This window comes from Amblyomma mixtum, chromosome 3 (genome assembly GCF_055824585.1).
Source record: "Amblyomma mixtum isolate Tamu chromosome 3, ASM5582458v1, whole genome shotgun sequence".
In the NCBI taxonomy this organism is placed as follows: Eukaryota; Metazoa; Arthropoda; class Arachnida; order Ixodida; family Ixodidae; genus Amblyomma; species Amblyomma mixtum.
In genome coordinates, this window is record NC_143014.1 from 253,144,510 (window position 1) to 253,164,229 (window position 19,720).

Consider the following 19,720-nt stretch of genomic DNA (forward strand, 5'->3'; position numbering starts at 1 on the left):
GTGGAGAAAATAGTTGCTGCCGCACCGCCGGCGTCCTATTCCGCCCGTAGACTCGCGGCCGTAGAGACGCTCGCTTCCTCGCGTCTTTGCCCCCACATAGGGTGCCTCGATGCCAGCGCCGCCGTTCAGGGTGGTGCCATCCTTTGACCGCTCCAACGCCGCTTCTCTCTCCCTGCGGCGCCATTTTGAATCACAGCGGCCGGTCGGGCTGGCCTCAGTTGCTTGGTGCAAGCAGCTGAGCTTCCGTTTTTCGAGACCCAGTGGCTGCGGACGATCGCTGGTGGCTTTATTTCTTTGACATTGCTCTACCGCATGACTGAAGAGCTTGTCAAGTCCACCGAGACAGCATGACGGGTTGTTGTGTGTCAATGTGCGCCGGGTCAACGCGTAAAGGCCTACACTGTTTTCGATTCCCCCGAGACTGAAGGAAAAAATGTGAAGCTTAAGTAAAGCGGGATCTAGAGTACATTGCTTTAAATGTTACACCTCACTGTGCTTTTTTACCACTATGTCTCGTTCTGCTATTTCGTGATTTGCATCTTTTTTTTTTCATACTTTGTTTTCATGTTTGCGGCGAAGGTTGCACCACACTGTGCACAACAACATTTTTTCCCTAAGTCTTGTTGACTTATTTCGTGGTCTGAACATTTTTTCATGCTTTGCTTTTATGTTTTTCTTTAAGGTTACACCCCACGGTACATGCCCCACTTTTCTGTGCCAATGTCTTGCTTACTTATATCGTAGTTCGTGTTTTTTTCATGACCTGCAATTACAGTTGGCATTAAATGAATAATTTGCATTATCTTTTATTTTGTTCTCTGTACCCTCTGCAAGAGGGTAGGCTGAAAAGCTATGTTACATATTTGTCTTCATCAGTAATAAAGATCAACTTTTAGGTAAGAGTTATTTTTCGAACAGCCCAACCCATCAGCAACAATTTTGTAGACAGAATAGGAAATACACGGATAGCCAACGTTAAAAACCGCATTGTTTTTTTTTAAACAAAACCCTCTATGGTCGATTTTTTTCGAAAAGCGTGACTTTTCAATGTCGATTAATTCGAATTTAAAATTTCCAGAATTGCTGCAGTTTTTTAATGACTAAAATCCACCCATTTTTGAGCAGGTTTACATGCATGGTTTATTAATGAATACAGATTGGCATGAATAAAAAAATATGAAAAAATATGTGCAGGATTGTGTTTCACAAACTGAGGAATCGCAGGAGAGCAACCGGTGCGTTTGTCCATGGCGCAAGCGAAGTGTGCATGCGAGCGCATGCTTGTGCGCCCCTCATAAAAATGAAACGAGTGAGAAACTTCCAGTAATCCTTTATGCTATCGCCAACGAGGGGCGATTCGTTTTCTTTGGCCTCGTGAAAGAAAACGCAGGAGCAGTGGCAACTTCGGTATACGGCGGCATCATTTGTATATACCAGCTCCCGCCTCATAAGCAGATGTAATTGCACCCTTGTGAGCAATAGACGGGCGAGCAACTGGCAGTTATACCCTTTGAAAGATTAGAAAGCAGACAGACACCAGTTTTTGCGAGCAGAAGAAACAGAAACAGCCCGCGCGACGATAGCGAAACCAGCCGCAGCGCTCGGGCGGCTGACGACACGCGGTCGGTAACAGAACGTGGGAATTAAAATCCAAAATGTCGTGGAAAAAGAAGAGGCAGCAATTTCTTCTATCCGCATGGAGCAGCAGCACCTGCCCGGCAACAGATCTTTAAAATATTAGCGTGCTTTTCAAACCAACACACGGAACAGTAAATGTTCAACCTCGACCACCTGGGGCTGTAAAATTAAGTCATGCAATTACGTCTTCGACCCTCGGATGTTAAAATGGCTATTATGAGTGAAAAGATAAGCAGTGCGATGTGGATGAAAAAGACTGTGCTAGTCAAAAGCACTCTCACGCCCGCCGAGAGTAAGAGTGGCGCCGTTACACACGCTAGCGCAGCTGATTCCGTGTGATTCAATATGGCGGCGCCCGCGATGTTGTCTCCACCCTGAACGGCGGCGCTGACATCGAGGCACCCTACCCCCACAGGACACTCAGCGCCGCCTCGTGGAAGGCGCGGTCAACATATGAAGCTCTCCCATAGCGTTACGGAGAAGTTTCATGACCATAAAAGCATTGAAGGACTATGGCCACACTCTTCAATGGCTGGGAGTCTAGCAATTTCTTTTATGAGCACTTCCTTTGCCCCACCCCCTGCCAGCTTCCACGTTTTATCCCAAATAGACACCTATAATCTCTCTATCCCCTTGACCACTCGGACCCACTGATCTCCACTAGGGGAGCTGGATGCCGCATCGGGCGCCCGAAAGTGAAGCCACCGGAAGTAAGCGGTCTTGTCCCGGAAGTCAGCCTTTGGTAGTGCATGAAATCAGACCTCAGCACGGTTTTTCAGTTCTAGTTTTGTTTTCCCACTTAGCATTTCGTCTTTTCGCCGTTCTCATCTTTTTCCATGACAATGCCTTCCTGTTGCGCCGTCAACTGAGCGAGGAGAGCAGCGAAATCTTCGTGAAAGGCGTTTCAAAAATAAGGGCCCATTGCATCTCAATGGGACGACACTAGCAGACGACAGGACGTCGCTACACACAGCAAGTATGGAACCCCGTCTGCTCAGCTCTGTGTCGTCCCGTCGCCAACACTGCTCTTTACTGTGATGCACGTTCCCGCGCTCCAGCCCAAGTTATACCATCAGTGGGGGATAAATTTAAGAAAGAATAGATGGAAACCTTCACCAGGCAGCTGACCTTGCAGCGACCATTTCACCGAATTATGTTTAGACAGAACCGAAGCGGGGGCTATATATGTTACTATCTGGTGAGGTGTCGATGGTGTTCGGTTGGTTCGCATTAGCGCCTCCAAAAGGTATGGTACTGCTTTTTCGACGGAGCGTGTCATGTACTTTTTCATATTGGAGCAAGTTAAGCCTGAATGGGCTTGTATTCGTGGCTGTTGATGCAGTTGACTTCTAACAGCGCTTCTCTTGCGCACTGCAGCATTCGTCTTTCTTGTCAGTCGTTCCTCTCGCGCTGTGCCTTTTCTTTGCTGCACGAAAATTCGGTTTTAAGATTACCTAGCCTCATCGTCATTCCACTACTTTTCCTTCACGATCGGAAGACAAGAACCAGGCAAGAACATCGTGTTTAAAGGGAAGCTGAAACACTTTTTTGAGAATTTGAGGTTATTCAAGAATTATAATCTATCAAGCTTCTAGATAAAGCATGAAAAGTAATTTTGCACTGGCATTTTAATTGGCGTCATAATCTTCGATTAAAACGACGACGATGTTAGGCTTCTCCTCACTACGTTGGAGGAGTGCGAGGAAACTCAGCAGTGACGTCATTGTTGCCGAAATTTCAGACGTCCGCTGCTTACACCTGCATGCTGCTGTGCGTCGTCAGACGGCACCAGACAATGCATTGTGAGCTTCACCTTTGATGGCGCCGGTTTTCTTCCACGGAATAACCGTTTCTTCTCTGGAAACGTAGTGCCGTAATACGTGACGTCATTATCGGGGCCTCTGCCCGTCGCTGTGCACTTCAGAGAAGCCTGAACACCGTCGACGACTTTATTCGGCGATTACGCCGCCATTTCAAGTGCCAGAGCAAAATGATTTCGTAGGCTTTGCCTGCGCATTTTGCACATTCGGCAACCTTAAACTCATCGAATTCTAAAACCGCTTCAGTTGCCCTTTAATGCACGTACCCCTTTGCCGAGGCAGGGTGAGACCTGCATGCCTATTTTCTTCTGTTTCTCAGAAATTGCAGGGTTCGGCACGCAATGCTCACATTTCTCGCGTTCATCTTGCTTGTTCCTTTCATATAACAGTAGAAATTACATGAGAACAATGCAAAAAACTGAGAACGAAAGGGCGAAAGACGCGACTTTTTGCATTGAAATACACAGCAGACACCCGACTTACGGAACAAGCAGTCCAACTTCCGGTGGCTTCACTCGCGCTCGTCTCGGAAAGCGGGAATGCGGCATCCAGCCACCTAGTGGAGATCAGTGCTCGGACCACGCGTCAGCTCCGCGGGCCGCAGACCTTTCGCGTTTTTCGCACACATGTATTATTATTTTTTGTTTGTGTATCATTTCTAGCATTCGATTGTTTTTCATTTTTCTACATATGTCTTGATGTTTGTTATTTACTTGAAAAACATCGACTTAAGTCGATAGTGTCAGAATGATTTAACCTGCGCGTGGATGTAGGTCTCGAAAGCACATGCACTGCACCAAGCTTTGTCAAATTACTGTGACCATGTCATATTTGTTTGGCGACACATTTCATCAATAGTTTTTACTTTTTGTGTGTGCGCATGTGCGTTAATATTTTTTTTCTGTTATATATATATATATACACACACACATAAGCCAACATCCACGGAAACCAAGGAACAAAGGGGATTTTAATTTATTTTTTATTTCGTGGTGTTGATCAATTTAGCATATTACTGAATATGTTATCGCTTAAAGCCAATTGATTAGAAAAGCAGAAGAAAAAAACAACCACGTGCCGCCGGTGGGAACCGAACCCCCGATCTCCGAATTACGCGTCCGCTGCTCTACCAATTGAGCTACGGTGGCGGCAGTGAAATCTTCTGTTTTCGCAGGTATTTATGTTTACAAGTGACGGACGCGTAATTCGGAGGTCGTGGGTTCGGATCCCACCAGCGGCATATGGTTGTTTTTTCCTCTGCTTTTCTAATCAATTAGCTTTAAGCGACAACATATTCACTAATATTCTTACTTGATCAACACCACAAAAAAAAAAAAAAATCCCCTGTGCTCCTTGGTTTCTGTGGCTGTTGGCTTCTCTCATATTTATAACGAGCCCCTCATTCCCCTTCCCTTGTTTGCTTAATTGCTTAGCGAGGGCCTCGGTTCTGGCAGCCTTGACGCCATAGGAAGCATAAGAGGGTTCTCACACAGCTTCCACCCTCGCCGTTCGATGGCGTTCTACGTCACACCAGCGGTAACTCAGGACGTTCCACGTCCGCCGCTTACGAACGTGGGTGGCGCTGATGAACACTCTCAAGGTTAGGTTATTTGTAAACATAAATACCCCCGAAAGCAGAAGGTTTGACAGTCGTCGCCGTAGGTCAGAGGTAGAGCACCGGACGCGTAATTCGGAGGTCGTGGGTTCGGACCCCATCGGCGGCATATGGTTGTTTTTTCTTCTGCTTTTCTAATCAATTAGCTTTAAGCGACAACATATTCAGTAATATTCTTGCTTGATCAACACCATAAAAAAATAAATAAATAAATTAAAAAATCCCCTGTGCTCCTTGGTTTCTGTGGCTGTTGGCTTCTCTCATAAACTTGACAGTGTTCATCAGCGCCACCCACGTTCATAAGCGGCGGACGTAATACGCCCTGAGTTACCGCTGGTGTGACGTGGAACGTCATCGAACGACGAGGGTGGAAGCTGTGTGTGAGAACCCTCTTATGCTTCCTATGGCGTTAAGGCTGCCAGCACCGAGGCCCTCGCTAAGCAATTAAGCAAACAAGGGAAAGGGAGATCAATTTATAATATTACTGAATATGTTATCGCTTAAGCGATAACATATTCAGTAATATTATAAATTGATCAACACCACAAAATAAAAAATAAATTAAAATCCCCTGTGTCCCTTGCTTTCTGTGGCTGTTGGCTTCCCTCATACATAAGTATGAGGGAAGCCCCCTCATTCCCCTTCCTTTATATGTATATATATATATATATATATATATATATATATATATATATATATATATATATATATATATATAAGCCTTTGCCTACTTATTACATGAAAAGCCGATTTTGAGTAGAAACAGCTGTGACTGTGGCGTGAAAACTTGGCCGCTATTCGGAAGCTTTTACAGAACTAGTTATGGCGAGTCCCCCCATGCATCGAGCGACCTCCGTCGACATCGAGCTACCACGATGAGTTGACCAACCCGTACACACAACCGGTTTGTCGCGCTTCGCGATAACTTCGTCGCCATCAGAAGGATTGTGGGGCCAAAAAAAAAAAGACGCCTCCAACTTGATGGGGCGGCATCCTACGCAGCCTGGGCGGTAGCAGTGACCGCGTTTATAATAATGCCGCCAGCGGTGACGTTTCAAATCAGACGCCCTGGGGGAAGGCTGTGGATGTAGCCGAGGCGGTGCGTCGTGCACTGAACGCTGCACGTGTGTGGGAAGCCAGAGTCGCAAACACGCTGCACGAGAAGATGCTCAAGTCAGTCCAGACACATCTCTCAAACCTTAAAGCACCCGTTTTAACCCTCCAGAAATAGAAACAAGCATCACACACTCATGGGTTGCAGCAGCATTCAAAGCGAAAGCATGAACTGCAAAATCACATTCCGGACCAGCTAGCGCTGATGGTCTGGATTACCACGGGCGCGAACGTCATTTAAGTTTCTCCAAAAGGGCGTCTTAGATAAGTTTTTGGTGAGCATGAGTCTTTTTCCCCCCACGCTATTTCTATCATTCAGTGTTGCTTCATTTAAAGACGAATTCTAGGAGTCAGGGAGCACCTGCTAAAAGCCAGCCCGCAGCACGCCGGTATAGAAGTGATGCACCGCTGTCGTCGTTGAATCAAGAGCTGTACCCAGCGCTAACCGGTGCTCCTCTTTGAATCTCATAATGACAATTCCGATATTAAATACTTTCGTACCATGTCTTCAGCTGGCTGTCAGCTCTAGCATAAAAGCACATTTAACACGAGAGAAGATGGTAAGAATGCATGAAGAATGTAAAAAAATAAACATATAAAGCAGGAGAACGCATTATCTCAGTGATTGCTACCTTGTGTTTGAAAATATCATATGCATGCCCCGCAACAAAACGTGTGAGTGAGGAAAAATCTGGTTATTGGTGAAATGATCCTGAAAAACCTGAACGATGGCATGACTTCTAAAAGAAAAACTGCGACATGAACTACGAGAAGATTGTGTTTCAGTCATATTGAATCTTAATCCTCATCGCCTTTTGTCGTTGGCTCAAGTGACGTTCGCCCTCGTTGCCACGGGTACTTGCAATTTGACATGGAGGACGACAGTAATTGAATTCAATTCCAGACAGAAAATCATATATCAGCCGAAATTTCTACTCAGTTTTCTCCGCAAGCATGCATTTTGTAAATAATTGAAAACGGAAGATATTCACTGGTACTGAACAAATTAGGCATGTCGACGTCTGCTACTAATTTCGAGCGCCAAGCACTGACAAATTATTCTCAGGGAACCGCTGGCGTAATCACGTTCCGCATCTGGTTGTTTGCGCGGGACATGGCGAGGAAATTGCGCCGCTACGCTGAGGGAGACTACGTGCGTGTGTGCTTACTGGAAAGAAAACTCTTTGCCACGTGCGCACTTTCGCAGACGAATAAGAGAGCGCAGACGGGAAAAAGAAAACCCCGGCTAGCCGGCCGAGACACGCGTGCTGTGCTACTCAGGAGAGCTTTTTAATCGAGTTTGCTCGTTTTCTGTGAACTCCTCACCGCTCAAAAAAAAAAAAAAATGCCGGGATTTTCCCAACGAAACATTTTTTTTAGAATCCATTACAAACACGCCACTGCAGGCGCCCGGATTTTATGTTCGTAGCTGTATACTAGGCAAGAATAAGGAAGGACTCTACTGGAACCGCATCTATCGTTAGGACACGTCGCGTAACCAAAAATTTGGGAACTATTCCACTGCTGATAAGGATCATTGGTTCGAATAGCAGAGTTGCAGGCAACAATTATTAAGTAGCGTTATATTTCGTTTAGTTTTAGTTTATAGGAATTTAACGTCCCAAAACGACTCCGGTTATGAGAGAGACTGTAGTTTAGGGCTCCGGAAATTTCGGCCACCTGGGGTTCTTTAATTTGCACTGACACCGCACAGTCACTGGCCTCTAGAATTCGACCGCCGTGGCCGGTATCGAACCCGCGTCTTTCGGGTCAGTAGCCGAGTGCCATAATCCCTGAGCCACCATGGCAGCTTTATTTGGATAAATGCGGCCAAGAGGACGGTCTCAAAAAAAATATTTCTCGCCGCGCAAAGTTAGTGCTCAGTCACCTGTTTACGCAACAAGAAATTTCCGCGACTTCAATGAGTTTGAGATGTATACTCTTGCTCGAGACAATTCCGGGCTAGTGCCAGCTAGCACTCTGGCGGCATTGGCACGAAGTTCGAGCGCTTTTTTTCCTTGCTGTGAACCCCTCTTTTTTTGTGAAGAACTGCGGAAGCAAATCTAGCCATCGGAGAGCTTTAGGGTGTGTGTGGAATGGGCGGCATGGGAGAAAGTTTCTGTAATCTGTCTCGCAATTTGTTGATGACATTTGAACGGAAGCTTCAGCAGGCGCCAGTGAGCCAGGGGGGGGGGGGGGGGGGGGGAGAAGCGTCGAAATTTCAAAGCTAGTTTGAACTCTTCTTGATTGGCGAGCCCCTTCCTATTGCACCCAGTCGGGCTATCAGCGTTGTTGAAGCGACGGACGCAAGTCATTCGTTAAGTAGCATTCAACATGAATGCCGCTTTGGAACGGTTTGTAACGAAATATGGATACACACAGGAATGGCAATTGCCTTGGAAGGTGGGCTTACACGGGCTATAAAGAAGATATGGCTATAACGAAGGAATCGCCAGGGCTCCTCCACTTATAAAAAGGTTCAACTTTATACAATTAATTCGAAAAAAATGAAAGAAAACAACGTGACATAATTTGCCCTAGGCAAACACTTTATTTCTTTTGATGTTTTTTGTACATGGTCCCACTCCCATTTTGTCGTCATAAATACTCACGTCCACCCACTTGTTCAGAACGCTTGAGTGGCGTCTCCCATAATGAGTTGCAGATACCTACCATTTCGCTCTCGGTTATAGACAGCTCGTTTTTGAGCAGGTGATGAATAACCTCACCGGATGTCACGACTCCCACTGGTCCTCCATTTTCTACGAGAGATTGGTGCTTCTTCAGTGGCCTAAAGAAGCGGCTACGCGCTTTGCCTGCTGCCTGCATCATGACACAGATGTCTGCCACATATCTACTCAACTTGACACGACAAACAGTTGCGACTAGTTAACCTTACATTGAATGTTCGTATTTTCGCGAAAGCAGCACGGCACACCCTGGAAAAAAGGCTTCGTTGAACACAAGCTTCATAGCGGCGCGCACACAACGCAGCAGAGAGGTGTTCCTTGTTAAAAGGCCTCTTCCGCTTTTCGCACATGAGGTAGTGATAATAAAAACACAGAATGCCGACTTGTCCGTGCTACGTACAGCTGGTATACCAAGCAATCAAATGAATTAACTGTTTATTTTTCATGTATGCGCACGTACATGAAAGGGCTGCGGGAAAAAGCGGCTCTTTGGCAGCTTGACTGTCCCGCTAACCCAGTCGTTTTAACAGCAGCGGGCAGATAATATGAATGAAGATTACACGAGATAGCACACACTGGAGGAATTACACAAAAACTAGTGCGATGACAAATGAGAAAGAGAAAAAATTACAGTAGGTCAGTAGAAGAGAAATTACGCAGCTACATATCACACATCGAACAATACAAACACTGAATTTTGCGATATATATTTGTGTCATTCATTAGGCAATTATTGAGCACTGAATGTAGCATATAGCAAAGCTGTTGTTTACCGGAACTGAGGCGAGTCGTACGCATATACCATTCTGATGGAGATCGTGTTGGATAATGCGCTGTTTTACTGTGAAGTGGGGCGAGAATTTGAAGACTAGATATGTTTTTCTGCCCCTCAGATATAAATTTCACTGTGAGATGGTATTTATATAGGTGAAATATCTGTAATATGCGAGACTGACAAAAGATATTTCTGGTAGTTGATCCACATGTTTTATTGTAGATGTGCCGGAAGGACAGTCTAGTGCGATTTGAAGGTTACCGCGCGAGCGCCGACCAGAACAGGAACCGCGCCATGGCCCAGAATCATCTGCCGGGACGAGGGAGGTATCAGGCCAGCTTTCCTTACTCTCTTTGCTGTTCTTTAAGCCGCCGCCACTCCCTTCTGGGGAAGTAGATTTTTAATTTTTTTGCTTCATGGAACAGGCAGAAATGGTAATGCGCGCGACGTATTCCTCTGTGCTATTGGAACTGGACGCTACGAAGCTGCATCTACGAAGCTGCCGCGGTTATACCATTCTGCAAAAATCTTTTGCGAAATTTCATTGCCGAACAAAAACAGCTTGACGAGGCGATGTTGTGATGGTATATTCTTTGCAACTCAGAAAGTCTTTCAAATGAAGCCGTGCCAAGGATCACCTGGCTTACCAGATTTTTCCTACCAATTTTGCTATCGTCCGCGAAGATACGAGGTAACCAAGTCCACACTTGATCGCAAAGAATGGAAAGATTAGAATAAAAAGAAAAGACAGTGATTTCGTCACGGGGGTGATGGTTTTAGCATGGAACAGCGAACGACGGAGAGAAGAACAGGAAATCGTAAATTTCATTGTTCCAAAACCGGCCGCTAGGCGCCCGGAACGCTGGGCCGGTCGACGCTCGCGCGATAACCTTCAAATTGCGCTAGACTGTACTTCTTCTGCAGGAATTCAATGCGCTGTAAGTTTGAGAAACAGGCTTCTCCCCAAAATAAATGATAATAATTAAGGTTTGAGCAGAAAAATGTGTTATATTACATAATTTTTATATGTATCGACAAGAAATTTCTAATCCTACCTATAATAGCAGTTATTCGTGCCGGTTTGTTCGTTATATAGACGGATGTTGTTCCCAGGTCGTATTAAACGGGAATATCACGCCAAGGCATTTATAACTGTCGAACGAACCAGAACCCAATTCAAAGAGGTCTGCTGTTGGTCAGCTCATCTGCGTACAGTTCTAGAGCCATTTCAGTGAATGTGTTCTTGTTTCCCCTTGACCTTTCAGAGGACAGCAATCGTGCTGTGGTGCATGTCGACTGCTTGCTGCCTGGCGTGCGTGTTCAACAAGTACGATTGGAACCGCGGCGAAGCCCCGGAAGGCTACTGGGCCAAAGTGGCGTTCGCCCTCGGTGACAAGATCGCCTGGTCTTTCTCGCTCTCGTGGAGTGCTTTCGCCTTCTCGACCAGAAGAGGCGGTGAGTGCCAAGCCATTGTTGGTCCCATAGACACTGCGCCGTCAGAGAAGGCACAGGACAAAATACGCAGTTGCCATTTTCTGACATTCAATTCAGTTTACCTATGAGGCTGTTGAAGATACTCAGCGAAGAAGAGTATATCACTTCTGGGCCAAGCTTAGCTGCATCTTCAAGCGGTAGCCCATATTTACGCCTTTCAGAGCGGAGTATCTTCGACTTTATCTCTTGATTAGTCTTACCATGTGGCACGTGGGCAGCCACCTTGCAGAAATAAACACTGGAAAGAAATAAAAAAAAAGAAAGTGCAATGTACCATTACTAATGCTGGCAGCAATAGCAGTATTACCCTTTATTGCATTAGTAATGTAGAAATGGAAGTAGTTAGAACGGCCTACCAGATTTTAACGGTATTTTGAAAGTGATGCAAAGCCGGTCGCGGTATGGAGCACAGCGGCCTCACAAGATGCTCTAGGAACAACGTGTTGAAAGAAAATTATGCAAACGCTTCATTAGTCGTACTACTGGACTACAACGGATCGCGTAAAGGGCTTAATGAAAAAAATGACCCAGAAAATGCAGACTAACCGTAGATATAGCAAGTCCTTTAAATCTTTAGCTATTGTTTTCTCATGAGAGAGTACTGTAGGACGTGAAAAAAAATGTGTGTGTATGTGTGCGTGTGTCTGTGTCTGCACACGCGTATGTGCACTATTGTTTTTATTGGCTTAAGTCTTTTAGAGCGTGACGTAGAGGTGTAATGGGTTCTAATAAAGTGGTGTAAAAAAAAGAGGCAAGCTTTAAAGCGACCTCTCCAAGGACTTCCCAGGAAGCCTTTCTGCTGCATCGTATCGGGAGAATAGCCTGACGAAAGTGGTTTAATGTCTTCGTTGAAAACTCGCACCAGAATGGAGAGCGACGGTCGTGGAGAATAGCACAAGAAGAAGCAGGAAACCAGCGTGGAAGATGAACGCGGCGCAGAGGTGGAAGATGTCACGAAGCGGCATGCGAACACAAAATGATGTTCAGTTTTAATTACAGATTTAGGATGTTTTTAAGTTAACTAAGGCATCAAAAGTTTGCAAACGCAAAGCTTACTTCAGGAAACCTTCCAACTCGAAAGTTCTGTAATTGCTAAGTTAAAAGGTAATGACGAGCAAAAACTGAACGACGGAAACATAGCACACCCAACAGTTGTGAACAAAGGCATTTTTGAACGCGAAAGAGTTTATGAGTGCAATTTTTTCATACACTATAACATTTCACTTCAACAATCAATACGTCAAGAGATCTCCCGTCGGCAGGCTTCAATTTTTTTGCTATTAACGTTTTTGGTACCGTCAAAAGCGTTTCTCTATGTTCTTCTATGGCAGCCTTAATTGCTCGATGCGAGCGATGCAGACACTGTAAAAAAAAAAAAGATTTTGCTACATGTCGCAAGAATAAGCCATTACCTTCCGTATTTTTATACCAGCATCCTACAGTTTTTCAATATTCAAAAGTTTTGTCCAAGAAGGTTGGACACATTTGTTTCCCGTCAATCGCACTTTTCTGATTCCGCACTCTCCTGATTAAGAAGACAGTGTTTAAACACAGGCTTGCACAGTGGAAGGCGGGGCCAACAGTAAGGATTCTGTTGGCTTCGTCTTTCTGGAAAAGTACTAAGCGTATGGCTCATGACATTTCCCGAACTTGCTACACTCAGCGATTAGCACCTGTACCTGCACCTTTATTGGGAATGAGGAAGGAAACTGAGAGGAGGCTATGTCTACTCTACTGGAATCTCTTCCACACTAAGATTTGTTTTTCTTAATGTGCAGAATTCCCAGCTGAATGCATGAAACCTAATCATTCCAAAAAATGCCGCCAACATACTGACGGCTGCGCACACACCATTGCTCGTTCATACGCCCCAGCTTGTACTAATTCCCACTGGCAGTTCTCCCACCTTCTCGACATACGCGTTCTTTCTATGATAAAGAACACTATGAAAGCTTAGCATTTCTCAGGCGGAAGTCAGAGTTCTGGCCGTCGATGCGGCCGGCAAGTAGTTGTGAGAAGTCGTAATAGTCTGACGCTTTAAGATAAAATGAAAAACTTGCCGGCTATCTCTCGAGATTTCATCCAAAAAAAGCGACTATCGCTCCATCATTAGTTCCTATAGGCTTGTGTTGAAGTTCGTTGCTGCCACCTTGTTCCTTCTGTAATGGACGACGCGGCACTGAACACAGACTCCATCGCCGAGTAAATACAAAGCGTTGTCCTCTGTACGAATGGCTAGACATGGCACCAGAAGCTGCAATAGGTGAAACCACGTTCCCTTACCATGGTATTCGAATCGGCAATCCGAAGCAAGTTTTCTTGTTCCGCAAGGCTGAAAAGCGTAGTTCAAATTGCGATTTCGATTCAGATTCAGAGTTCTGCTTTCATCGCAACGATATGGTTACCAGACTCCCTAGACATCTTGCTCCTACGCGGTTTCGAAGAGATCCTCCGTGTTGCTGATTTGAATACGCCATGATTGCTTCGCGCGGCTACTCAGTGCTCTCAGTAACTTGTTTAGCGCAAGACCCGCCCACAGTATCAGGTTTTTATGTCTCACCGCTTGCGGTATTTCTTCACAGTGTGGCTATGACTGCCGATTGAAGAAGGACACATAGCAAAACGTGTTTGTAAAAGGCGAGGTTGTACGTCGCACCGACGCATTTATCATAGGTAAAAGAACATAAATGTTCAGGTTGTTCGTGCTGTGATAGACTTCGTGGTATCTTCGCAATAGGCTATTATCAACACACCGGGTTGAAGGCACGTGAAAAAGAGACAATGTAGAAAATTCATCCTGCTGCTGTTGTACCTTTCACTGTGAAGGTGGAGGGAAAATTCTTCACGGCACAGCATAAAAGTTAATGGAAATTCTATTTGGGCTCGCTAATCCATCTGGCCATATAGTAAAGAAGTGTTGTTAACTCGAAAAATAATAATAGATATGCGAATCAAGTGATAAAAGGTTAAAATGTATTTCATTTACTATTGAAAAGGTTGGCTTGGTTTATGGGTATTTAACGTCCCAAAGGAACTAGGCTATGGGGGACGCCTTAGTGGAGGGCTCTAGAAATTTCGACCACCTGAGGTTCTTTAAGGTGCACTAACATCGCATAGTACACATGCCTATAAAATTTCGCTCACATCGAACTTCGGCCGCTGCGGCCGGGATCGAACCCGCGTCTTTCGGCCCAGCATCCAGCGCCATAACCAATGAGCACTTAATATGAAAAAGGATATAAACTATTAAATCCTTCCGGGGAATTATGACAATGTTGCTCATTTACAGGCTGGGAATGAAGGCGACAAATTTCACGCTGCTGGCTCGAGTAGAAAGTTATGAGACATTGGAAAAACTTTAGAATGGATTCAGAAGGACTAAGGTAGGGTTGTCTGTCATCGATACCACTGATCACGTTTTATGCAAAAAATGGAATAAATGCTATAAGAAATTAAGGAAATACTTATGTCTCAAAAGAACTAAGGAGAACGGTTGTGGACCAGCAGATTTAACGAGTGTAGACGACAGTGTACTCATCAAGAGACGCTGATTGGGGCAGTCGGCAATACATATAAGAATAAGATATACAGAGGTAGAGTTAGTCTACTCCTAATTTTGTCTTCATGATTGCAAGCAAACGTTAAGCCTAGCACGAATAACGCAATATTGTACTTAGCACTATCCCTCTCTCTAAAGTGTATACTAACCCTGTTTTGTTCCATTTAACGCCGTGAGGATGATTATGTTCTAACTTAATGAGGATTTGTTTGTCCTTTAACTATTACTGCCTACTGTGTACCTGGTGTACGGGAGGGGTGGAGGACAGAACAAAGTCTCCTAACTTGGGCATATCGAGTCCACAGTGAAGAAACTAACAAAAATCAGGCATGCATAGAAGTGTGATGTGTGAAATTGACAAAACGCAGAAAATAAACAATTATTTGAAACAACACACCAAGACTGAGGTACAGATGAGAATTAGCCAGAGTCATTGCCTTCAGGTTTTACAGCCTATGGTTCCGAAAAACTGACGCCAAACGCTAGCGTTGTCGGTTTCTTCGTGCAAATGAATCGCATTAATTCCGATAATTTCATGTAAAACATCCTCATCCTCCGTTTTAAGCCGCAGCGCAATGGGCATTTGTCGAATAAAAAAAAAGATGGAAACCGATGGTTCAAAGAAATTACTGTCTCATTAAGTAACCGGCCAAGTTTTCTCCTAGTTCACGTAGTTGCACCCCTTGACAACTTGTTGCGCAGCAGTGACCATACTGCTTGCGTTATAACTGCTGTCCGGTTTGGGTCATCAAGAAAAATAGAGCAGAGAAATGGGCGCCACCATTCTGCGGCGCTCATCGGTTGTAGGCATACCTCTGGTATCAGCGCGCCACCTTTAAACCAAGGTAACTACAGCTCTCGTTTCTAACACTACGCTTCTGTCACCTCAGCGGTCCATGCAGGGAATAATGGAATTTTTCGTACGTAGGCTACCCTACTCGTTTGCCTGATAATACTGCTGGATCAAAACAAAGAGTTCATTATTTTACGAGAGCTTTTCTAGGGCGATCACGCATGGTGTCGCTGACTTAGGTCGTGGCTTTCTGGTTCGATTGTAGTAATACAGCTCCTGAGTACTGTATAGAAGAAATAAAGGATTAAAATTTGTTGAAAGTCATACAAGAGTAGGCAATAATAACGGTAAACTGGGCTAGTTGGTAAGAATTCATACTGAAAACTGCGCAAAAAAAAACGAAGACACAGAACGAGAAGGCACGATACGGGCGCAAACTATCAACTGAATTTTTATTCACGTGAAGAGGCCTATATAAGTATATTCTGCCCACAGTGAGACAAGCACAAAAACACGTGATATCAGCGTGACCGTTAAGGTTGTCGTGGTTTTGTTTGTGCGCAGTTTTTTGGAAGTGTAATTGACGGTTGCATCACGGTGCACGCGAAGGGATAGTGGGTGATTGTGTTTTGGGTTGATTTTCGCGGTTGTTGTGTTTTTGTGCTTGTCTCACTGTGGGCAGAAGATACTTATATAGGCCTCTTCATGTGAATAAAAATTCAGCTGATAGTCTGCGCCCGTGTCGTGCCTTCTCGTTCTGTGTCTTCGTTTTTTTGCGCAGTTTTCAGTATGAACAGTAGGCAGTAGTTGTCGCGAATTGTGGTGACGCGTCCCCGATGGCTGGAGCGGAACGCTTTTGCGTTTAGGTTCGAAGAAGAAAAACAAACGAATCAAACAAAACAAAACGAGGCCGTGAGTATTCTTTAAAAGGAAAGGAGCCAATGAAAGAAACGAACACACCAAGGAGAACACACACTAGACACGCGTACAACACTACGGATGAAAAGGAGAGAGTTCATCGGATACAAAGCGCCCCAGGTGGAGCGGGAATGCCTTGCAGGTAGCAAGGACGCGGGTTGGCGACTTGCAATGCGTCGCTGGCGTTACGTACAGGGAAGCGGTGGTAGAGAGCCAGGAGGTGAGGAACGAAGATGAACGCGGTAGACGCTGACGAACTCCTGTCAGCCGCCCCCAAGAACTGGGCAGCTGCAGCAGGAAAACCGTAGCCAGGTCCTGTCAACGGCGTTCCAACACACCGTAGGCTTGTGCAGCCTATCCAAGGAAGCCTCGGCAGCAAGGACCCTCAATCAATCTGCTGCCACTTCCGAACTCGAAAGGGACGCAGTAGGCCTGCGTCGTTGATTCAAGGGCAGTCCACGGCAGCACAGACCCGAAGTGTGACGACTGCCACTTCGACGCTTGAATGGGGCTCAATGGTCTTGCGTCGATGATTCAAAGGAAGTCATCGGCAGCACGGACCCAACTTCCGACAGCTGTCACTTCGACGCTTGAATGACTAGACTTGTGGTGCGGTGTCTTCCCTTACACCTCGCTTTGCTGACACGTCAGCCCTCTGCTCCTCGTGCCTGCCTCGCGCACACCATACGCATGCGCACACGCGCAACGCGGGGCTGGCACGCACGGCACTCCGCTGTCCGACGCATCACTTCCGACACGCCGCGTTCCAAAAATCCCTCGATGGTTTGGTGTGCACATCACAGTAGTACACTTCAAACCCAATGCGTAGCCCATCGAAACAAACAAATTAGTCCCAAGCTGTCGTCAAAGACACTTTTCTTCTTTTCAGCCCCAAATATTGCTAAGACATTCAAGCCAGTTATCTGTTGGAATAGTACGCACCCAATATATATATATATATATATATATATATATATATATATATATATATATATATATATATATATATATATATATATATATATATATATATATATATATATATATATTGTTTCGATGGGCTACGCATTGGGTTGGAAGTGCACTGTTGTGATGTGCACACCACACTGTCGAGGGATTTTTGGAACTCGGCGTATCGGCAGTGGTGCGTCGGACAGCGGAGCGCCGTGCGTGCCAGCCCCGCGTTGCGCGTGTGCGCGTGCGTATGGTGGTGTATAGATATATATAAGTTAAGTAAAAGGAGGAGAATCGCTTCATTTCGAAACATTTATTTGGTTGACGTTTCGACCAGAAGCCGGCATTCATCAGCACTGAGTATGAAGGTATTGCACGTGGGTTTACAAGGAGGGGGGGGGGGCAAAAAAGAGGGGGAAGAGAAGGAAAAAAAAGGGGGAGATGGGGGTTTAGAGCAGGGGAGAAAGTTATAAAGAGCAGCAGAGAAAGTTTTTCTTCGCAGTGTATATATATATATATATATATATATATATATATATATATATATATATATATATATATATATATATATATATGACAGAAGCCAACAGCCACAGAAACCAAGGGGCACAGGGGATTTTTTTTTTTTTTTTAATTATTTATTTTGTGGTGTTGATCAATTTAGAATATTACTGAATATGTTATCGCTGAAAGAAAATTGATTAGAAAAGCAGAAGAAAAAACAACCATGTGCCGCCGGTGGGATCCGAACCCACGACCTCCGAATTACGCGTCCGGTGCTCTACCTCTGAGCTTCCCTATATATGAGCTTCCCTGAGCTTCCCCTTCCCTATATATATATATATATATATATATATATATATATATATATATATATATATATATAAGGACGCCGCCGCGGTGGCTCAGCGGCTATGGTGCTCGGCTGCTGACCCAAAAGACGCGGGTTCGATCCCGGCCGCGGCGGCTAGAATTTCTTTGGAGGAGAAATTCTAGAGGCCCGTGTACTGTGCGATGTCAGTGCACGTTAAAGAACCCCAGGTGGTCGAAATTTCCGGAGCCCTCCACTACGGCGTCTCTCATAGCCTTAGTCGCTTTGGGACATTAAACCCCATAAACCAAACCAATATATATAAGGACGGTCCTCCGTCCGAAACTGTCGGTATTAAATTAAGATAATTGCAAGGTTGTGACCCCTTCTTCTATATATATATATATATATATATATATATATATATATATATATATATATATATATATATATATATATATAGCGAAGTATACGCTTCGTTAAAGGAAACATATTTATTCGACTCGACGTTTCGATCGGAAGACCCATCTTCTTCAGGAGTAATTTTACTTTGTTAATGCATCCCATTTTTAGGGGTGGGCACAGAACAGGTAAGTGAGAAATACAAAGCACATAGCAGAAAATTACGCATAAAAAAAATATTAGAAGGAATGCGACCCACATGATACGCCTCTACTACTTCCCGTACCAGTTGTTCTTTATGGTATCATACGTATCATATCTGCACAGAAGGTGACTCATGTGTGAGCAGCACTTCGATAGCCTTGTCTAAGCGCGAGATATATCTGTTGGAAAAGCGTGGGAGCCTGTAGGTGCTTACCTTTCGCCAATGGTTTTTCCTTTCTTTTTATGTTAGTGGTTTGCGATGACGACGTGAGCCTGTGACGCAGCGATTAGAGATATGTGGTTTATATTTATATGTGGTTTTCCGATTAAAACAGTCAGTTGTAAGTCAGCGCGTGTTCGTGTCTCTCTTTTTCTTGGTCCTTCGTTTTAGTTGCGCTGTTTCGTTCCTTAAAGATGCAATACCAACTCGCCCACTATGCTATGTTGCTTTAATGCGAAGCCGCGATAGTCTTCGGGATTCCTCGGTGCCATGGAGGTAGGGGGCAACGTCGGGGTTGTCTTCGTCTGAAAAGTGCGGGAGCATTTCGTCGAGTGTTGTCGTGGGCTTCCTGCGATATACAAGCTAGAATGGGTAGACCTGGTTGTCTCATGGACGGCAGTGTTATAGGCGAAGATCACGAAGGGCAGAATGATGTCCCACGTCTTGTGTTCAGCGATGATGTACATGAAAAACATGTCTGCGATGGTTTTGTTCGGAACCTCAGTGAGTCCGTTGGTTTGCGGATGATAGGCAGTTGTCTTCTGATGGCTTGTCTGACTCTGGTTTAAGATGGCTTGCGTCAGGTCTACTGTAAACAACCGTTCCTGTGTCTGTTATGAACACTTCGGGGGCGCCGTGTCGGAGCAGAATTCGTTCGACGAAAAATTTTCTGACTTGTGTTGCGGTACCACTAGGCAACGCTTTTGCTAAGGC

General features: G+C 45.0%; 1 protein-coding gene across 1 annotated transcript in view; it reads left to right on the forward strand.

The window, feature by feature from the left end:
• LOC149354388 (nose resistant to fluoxetine protein 6-like) overlaps positions 1–19,720 on the forward strand; it is a 49,058-nt gene that overhangs the window by 15,293 nt on the left and 14,045 nt on the right. The window contains exon 5 of the mRNA XM_089577498.1: positions 10,917–11,106. Within this exon, the coding sequence (XP_089433624.1) occupies positions 10,917–11,106 (190 nt within the window). The remainder of the gene's footprint in view (positions 1–10,916; positions 11,107–19,720) is intronic.